At 39.9% G+C, this 7,844-nt stretch overlaps 1 protein-coding gene across 1 annotated transcript; it reads right to left on the bottom strand.

Annotated features, from left to right (window-relative positions):
- Positions 1 to 708: 708 nt before the first annotated feature.
- cops3 (COP9 signalosome subunit 3) lies at positions 709 to 7,814 on the bottom strand. Its single transcript, XM_008314699.3, has 12 exons — positions 7,628 to 7,814; positions 6,609 to 6,738; positions 5,685 to 5,797; positions 5,488 to 5,537; positions 5,298 to 5,390; positions 4,963 to 5,142; positions 4,583 to 4,723; positions 3,068 to 3,241; positions 2,714 to 2,800; positions 2,348 to 2,461; positions 2,166 to 2,246; positions 709 to 1,556 (listed from the first exon to the last, which is right to left on the bottom strand). Exons 1-12 carry the CDS (start codon positions 7,680 to 7,682, stop codon positions 1,503 to 1,505), a joined length of 1,272 nt encoding a protein of 423 aa, XP_008312921.1. The 5' UTR covers positions 7,683 to 7,814; the 3' UTR covers positions 709 to 1,502.
- Between the last annotated feature and the right edge of the window lie 30 nt (positions 7,815 to 7,844).

Below are 7,844 nucleotides of genomic sequence, written 5' to 3'. Positions count from 1 at the left end.
TTCCAGTTGTCCACTTTGAAGCCGTTGACATGGGGGCAGCCTGCGGGACTCATGGTAGCCAGAGCATCCGGCTTCGAGTGTCCAGTCGGGGCGACGAAACCCAGTTCAAAATAACCGAGAAACCTTCGCCGTCCCCTGGTTAAAACTAACTGGCTTTTAAAACAAGCTCGCCTGCCAAAATGCTGTCTTCTGGCTAACTGAACATAGTCCTGGTCCTGGTTGCGGTAACGGTTACACACGCGGTAGAGAACATTGCTATATTTTAATTATTACTCCACTGAGTAAGGAGTATCATTTAAAATTTTAAATGCACACCAATGCGGTCAATTAAGCTTTTCAAATTTCACTCAGTTACATGTTAGCAGCCTGGCTAAAGTTAGTTAGCATTGGAATTTCAACTGTGGCTTTACACGGTGAGAAAAACCCCGCCCTCATTCATAGCCGCGGGTCCAATGAGAGCAGACAACTCAAGGTGATTGACGTGTGCCAACTTTATAGGAGCAACCACGTCCCGCCCCAAGGAGGAGGTAGCTGCACAGTAATTGGTGGAACTTCTCCCCCGCGAACCACATCCGCCCGAAGGAGGACGTTGATTGGCTGCAACATAAATCAGCCTTACAATCAACCCAGAAGTGTAAGAACCATTTGAATTAACATTACAGCAGGTTAAACGTTAAAGGCAGGAATAAAAAAAACAGCATACAATTGTATTCTTAAACAATTTATTATTAACAGATCCACACAATCTCAAAACTCAAGCTCCCAGATGACATGACAGTTTAGTTTCATCTACTCGGCCTCACTTCTCTTGCAATAACGATGTCAAAACGGGTTTCTGTGCAGTGATCTAGCGCCCTCTCGTGGATCCGGCCTAAAAAAGGAAAGAAAAAAAGATACAAAACCAAAATAGTGCACCAGATTGTGAACACTCTTGTCATGTCGATGTTGATCAAGGGTATGTACACGTGTACAGAATTTCTACCCCGATTATCTACAATCACAATCAAAAAGCTTATACCAGTCTTTACAATAGATCAGATTTATTCCTTGTGGGCCCTAGGTTTTTTACCTAATGTGTGTTCTCCACCATCATGCAGGAGAACCAACCACCCCACCAAAAAAAAAAAACAACCCAAAAAACAGTTTTTATTCACACGTAGGTTTGGAACAAATAAGTCCAGTTTTTATTATTGTGGTTTCTGTTAATGTAGCATTGGCGCCCCAACCTGAACATTGATAAATAAAACACTGACAAAAATGTTTTCTTTTTTTTTTATCCTTTCTCAGTAAGGATCTTTACTTATCCTTTAGACACTGTGAAGAACAACCTAATGTTTTCATCATTCCACACACATTAGATTTTCCATGACCAAGTCCATATGTGATAGAATGGTTGTTTTCCTCTTAAAAAAAGAAAAAAAAAGAAAAAAAAGAAAAATCGAACTCATCCTGGGAACAACATGTAGCGGTGGCGGCAACGTTCTGCCCCAACCCAAGGCCCCTCAGGAGTAGCTTGATGTTTTGCTGCCGACATCATCTTCCTGTGAACCCATACTCTAGAAAACAAGTGTGAATGTGTCAACATGTTTTAAACATCAGAGGGTAACAGAAAAACATGGCTACAGTTTATTTTGGAGAGAAAAAAATGCAGTTTACCTAAAGAACTGATCATGTCACCTCGTAGTACATATGAACATACATCTTTACCCAACAGTAAAGGAACCTGCCGTTAGCAAGCAAGTAAGGCTAACAGCTCTTCTAAGCTAGTGGTTATCAAAGTGAGGGATGGGCACCCTAAGAGAGCACTGAACTATTGCAAGGGGACAGAGCTGAGCAAAGAAACGTCAATTTTATTTATATGTCCCACAGTAGGAAAATTAAAGATTTAATTTTAAAGATGTCATTTATTTCTTTTTTCTTCAATTAGAATATCAAGTTTATTGGAATTAGTGTATTAAATAATGTTTATTTTGAAGCAATAGCTCAATGTGTTATGGGGTTTCCTGTCATGATTAAACTTTCTGCCACAAAAGCAAATTCACACAAAAGTGTGATCTACAACAATAAGTGCAAAAGTGTACTTAAATATAACATGCTTTTTAATATTTTACATTTAAAATAACTGGAGTAATTAATGAACTCTATAGTAGAATAGAAGAACTGACCTTCTGCACAAACTGTGGGTTTACTGTAATTTCTTGATCCATAGACTTTAGTTTCTCGTCCAGCTCTATACATTTCAACATCTGAAAGGAGAAAATTGACAGAGTTGATAAAAAGAATTAATACATGATCCATAAACAGGGACAAATCCTGACAACACTGATAGTAGAAAAGTGTTCTTTACCTCTTGGTCAATTTTGTGAAGCATAGCAGGGTTGTTGTATTTTTCGGGGTTGTCGTGGAAGCAGACCATACCATCTTTTTGGTTAATGCTAGCGTAGATCTCACCGTCTTCAATCTGCAAAGACGAAAACCCAAGTTTGACTTCAATAATAAACATAAACTTATTTATAATTAACAATGAATGGATATGATCAGAACTCTGATGTTAATTATATGTTGGAGGTTCTTCTTTGCAAATTCAAATTCAACAAAACTTTATTACTTTATTTATAAATGATATTTTTTATGGTTATTGCAATTAGTCAGCCTTTAAGGGTAGTTACAAGAGTTAAACTGTTACATTGGCCCGGCCTTTGGACCAACTCACCATGTGTAAGACATATTTCTCTGCTTCCTGGGGACCTGACAGCTGCACTCGACTCGCCATGTCTTGCAAAGAAAGCGTCAGAAAAGTCTACAAGAGACAGCAACACAATAAAGTAATAATAAAACACATTAAGATATGATCATCAAAGTCAGCCATTTACTCATGAAGCAATTTGTTAATAACAAGTGTGTGCATGTGTGTCAATAACTAAATATTTATGGTAGTTGTGTTTGATTTTGCTGGTTGCTTTAAAAGATATCATCTGTTTTTTTGTTATTTTTCAAATACATTCTGATGTGCACCTGTGTATTTTCCTTTGAAGGTGTCACACAGCACTGACACCTGCAGACCCACCTTTGTTAGCCTCTGGATGTTCTTCTTGTAAAGGGAGGAGAGGCACTGTTTGACCAGGCCTGTGTTGTTGTCTCGTGTGAACGTCTCGCTGTGTTTGTTGACCACGCTGCGTAGCTCCGCCGGGTTGTTGGTCGTGTAGACCTGCACTAACTCGTGGTATGCGTTGCTCAGGGGCTGATGGGAGAGAACGAAGAGAGAACACAAATGTGTCCAAACAGTTCAGTCCAGCAGTGATGAATCAATTAATTAATGACTATGTCTGTTCAGTAGCTATAAGATGCTCGTATTTGCTAAAACAAATAACATAAAAAATTTCACAACATGTTTATAATTTTTTCAGAATGAACTCAAAAAGACTTCCATTGTCTGAATCTGTTCAACAGCTCTGCTGCACAGACAGTTGGTCAGAATACTTCAGAAAAGTAATGATATATTGGATTCTTCCTGCAGAAAACTATTCAAAGAAAAAAATAATTTAAGTTATTGTTTTCTTCTCTAAGCAGAAATATCTGCTGATGTTATCAGCCAGACTGTTCTTCTTTGTCAGGAAGGCAACAGTGCCACAAATAACTACCAGCTACAACCAAAATATGCAGAAGAGCATCAGTTAGTGCACAATGTCTCAGACTTTGATGCACTTGAGGTCCTGCAGGAGAAAACCACACCGAGTGTCACTGCTGTCAGCAGGACAAACTCTTTGTCTTAACAGGACAAACTCTTTGAAGACGTAGAGAGGCTTCATCCACCAAGAAAAGCACACAACGTTTCAAGCACAACAACATCAAGCTCTTTTTTTATCTTATCTTATTACCAGATGTCAGTCCGACATAAGAACGCCCAGGATGTGGTGAAACAGTTGATTCTTATAATATCTTTGATAACTTTGTTGCTATGTTGCCAAAATGCACAAACATCTATGAAAAATATAAGTCCAGAATCTTGGCAAAAAGATGGTACTTTAAAGGTGGGGGCAGTGAGGGCTTGGTGGTTAATGAAGCGGACTTGGGTCCTGAAGGTTTTAGGTTCGAGTCCACCAGCTGCCAAGTTACCACTTTGAGCATGGCACCATCCCTACACACTGCTCCCCAGGTGCTTAGGCTGCCCCCTGCTGACTTTGGTGATGGGTTAAAACCAGAGGTCACATTTGGGTGTGTTGAGTTCACTTTCACTTTTAGGTAAACAGAGATCAATCCTAGTAGAGGAGCTGATAAAAGGCCTAATAAATGGGCCAATCACTATACTGTATCTTCATCTATTCATGTATCTTCTCCAGACACAAAGAAAGGGAAAACAAGCATTTACACGGAAACCTGTGGATAGACTGAATAACTGGCCAAACTTGAATGCTTTGGACCGTGGGAAGAAACTAGAACCCTGGAGGAACTTGTAAACTCCATCCAGAATATTCTGTATGTAAAAGGGATGGAACAACAACCCCAATTTCACCATGTGGTCATCACTGACTATAGATCATACTTGTCAGGATGAAGTTGTACAGTTTGAACAGAAACTCACCTTAATGAATCTGCCTACTATCTGTGAGGTGTATTTGGGCAGCTGCTGCACTTTGCCGTGAAGAATAAGTGACACCAGGATGTATTTCTTATAGGCTTCCAACATGATGTGGCTCACCGCCATGGCTGGAGTGGTTATTGCCTGGAAAACAAATAAGGACTCATACATCAATCATACGTAGCGTCACATACAGCAGTGGCCCGAGAGGTTGGCCCAGTCCAAGCTGTTGCTTTAATCTCCACTGTAATTCATTTTAAACACTGTAGTTCCTACAAAGCATATGAAACTATACGTCAGTGCACAATCAGAAAAAGAGTCTGGATTTTGTGATGCGATACAATATAAAGTACTGTATATACAGTGAGTGACCGCAAGAGTACCTGTTCATAAAAATACAGTGCTCTTTCAAAGTTTTTGAGGCCCGTGTAGATCATGCCACCATAGTAGTAGTAACATAAAAAGTGCTTTGCGTCGTAGGCTCCATTCTCCTTACAGATGTCCATCATGTCCATCTCCAAAAAGGGCAGGACAGGCTTAAAGCACTTTGCTAACAAACACAGCTGCAGAGACACAAGGACAGACCAAACAAGTAATTATACAACTGGGCAACTTCAGAATACATTTTTTACATTCCCAGAATATAAAGACAAATAGTTATAGCTGTAATGGAGTCAGTGACAATGATGATGACGAAAAGTCAGACGCTCTGACTCACCTGACACAGGTCTGCGTGAACTGAGGTAAGTTGGTTTGTGTTCATCTGCATTTTGTCTATTGCCTGTTTTAAGATGACGACGCCTCTCAATGGCTGTGTTTAAAGAAGAGGAGAAAAATAAAAAACTAAACTACTAAAGTGAATGAGCAGCATTTCCCAGAAATGACAAAAACAGACCTGTTTACTTTACCTGTTTACGTTCTACAAGGGCATTTGTCAACTGGTGGCAGAGGCCTGCAACTAGCAGAGACGGAAGAAGGGACAAAAGTGTTAGGTTCAGATGAATTACTGATTTAATAGAAGCCGACTAACAGTCATGCAGGGCTCACATCTGTAAAGAGTTGCTGTAAATTGCAGAAAGTGCCTCATGACTTGTTCTCTACTTACAAGTGTCTGTTGCATATCTAATGTGTTCCCCATTACAGGTACTGATGAAGAGCTGAACTTGGGAGAAGAGTGTTTCAAAGTCAGGGATGTTTGGCATGGAGAACTTCACAAATCTGAAAATACAAAACCAACTTTCATTGATACAAGTACACTCAACTTCAAGAGATGAACATAATTATGGGATACGTTTTTTGCGAGTTGATTGAAAGCTACTAATGCAAATCGACACGCTCTTTAAACCAGTGTTTCCCAAACTTTATTTCTGAGGACCAATATTTTAAAAGTCACAAACCTTTGCAACCAAAGTCAAGAGACATTATTCGTAAACTCCTGGGAAACGTGATGCGAGACGACCCCAAAAAAACAACTCTTGCGACCCACCTGAGGGCCGCGACCCAGTCTTTGGGAAACAATGCTTTAAACTCAATGCTGCCTAGTTTAAAAACATTTAAGAGAAACCTTGAGAAATATTAATTCTACAATGTCTTAATTTTAAATGCTGAAGTAACAGGTTTGAGAAACTTTATGATGACCTCACATTTTCTGTGTATTAAACTGACCGGTAAGACTGGTGTCTTATGGTCGACATTACCGAAGGAAAGAAAACACTGTGGCATGCAGCACGTGATCAGTTTTGGTTATAATATCATGGGGCAGTGGTGGCTTAGTGGTTAAGGAAGCGGACTTGGGTCCGGAAGGGTTCAAGTTACCACTGATGTGCTCTGAGCATGGCACCGTCCCCACTCACTGCTCCCCGGGTACTCTAAGCTGTTCACTTTGGTGATGGGTTAAATGCAGAGGTGAAATTTCAGTATATGTCAGAATGACAAGGAGTTCACTTTCCTTCCTTCCTTCCTTCCTTCCTTAAAAATAACAATAAAGCCAACATACACATGTTTCAACATACACATGAATAATACTCACAGCACAGCCAGTACACCTAAGGAGTGCTCCTGTATGTCCAAAGCCCCCAGCACTGTGTCCAGGTGGGACAGATTTTTGGCCAGCAGCTCCCCACTTTTGTTAATTAACTCACATAGTTGAGTCATCTGACCTGGGAGGTACAATAAGACAGATTTAAGTTCTCTTCTTAAACTGGAAAGATATTCAACTCAATATAATAAGTTAAGTTATTGTTAAGTTTCAGATAAGTAGACGTAGACACTGGTCCTACTGTAATTTAACTAATAGTACAACTAGTACAATTCAATGTTAATAAAAATAATAACTATTTGTATAGCATAGTTCATACAATTATGCAGCTCAAAGTGCTTTAACAGTTTGACAAAAACACAGGGTTAGCAGGTGTTGTGACATTATGTTGAGACATTAAAACTTTTTTGTAAACAAGCCACAAATGTTACTGTAATATATGCCTGACCACTGTTGCATCAGAATCTTAGTAACGCATGTGGTACTGCAGAAAAAGATTTATACATTATAGCACTGACTAGCATTTTTTATTTTATTTTTTTCAAATATCGGGCTGTTGCTTGTATTTAACAACATTCGGCCGGTAAAGTGTCATGCCAAGGCCTTGCAACAGAGGGAATGCCAATAGGATTGACAGACGACTCTCAAACCAATTATCAGAGTCTATTCACTTTGATATCCAATCAGGTGCAGCAAGGGCGGGACTACCGGTCGGCAGTCACCAGAAATTATTTTCAGGATGAAAAACAAAAAGTAAAAATTAGACATTTTGTTTGATTTATTATGTAGTTCAATGATAACCTTGGCTTAGCTGTGAACCACTACACCTTCTGGTTACATTTTAAAGAACTATCGCAGCCAAATAAAGTATTTTTAGCGGTGTATTTACATGATAAAGCAAAAAAGGGGGCTCCAACCAGTTTGGCTGCCTGGCTATCGGCAAGGCACTGGATAGCATATGCTAGCTCCCCGGCTAATACTTGCCACTCCAATTAGTTTATAACGCTTACCTTGCGCAGAGAGCTGCCGCACATTGTTCACAAACTGCTCCAAGGCTGAAGCCATTATTTCCCGCGTCCAAAGTGGAGGTGATGTGCACTGTTTTTCATTCAAACGTCAGAAACTACTCCGTCCGGACAGAGACAGGGGGCCACACAGCCGCCACTGAGGGGAGCTATCGCGAGATCATACAACACAAGTGACTGCAACGGGATTTGGAACCGACCG

This window comes from Cynoglossus semilaevis, chromosome 8, assembly GCF_000523025.1.
Source record: "Cynoglossus semilaevis isolate Cse_v1.0 chromosome 8, Cse_v1.0, whole genome shotgun sequence".
Lineage (NCBI taxonomy): Eukaryota > Metazoa > Chordata > Actinopteri > Pleuronectiformes > Cynoglossidae > Cynoglossus > Cynoglossus semilaevis.
This window is presented reverse-complemented; position numbering and strand designations above follow the sequence as displayed.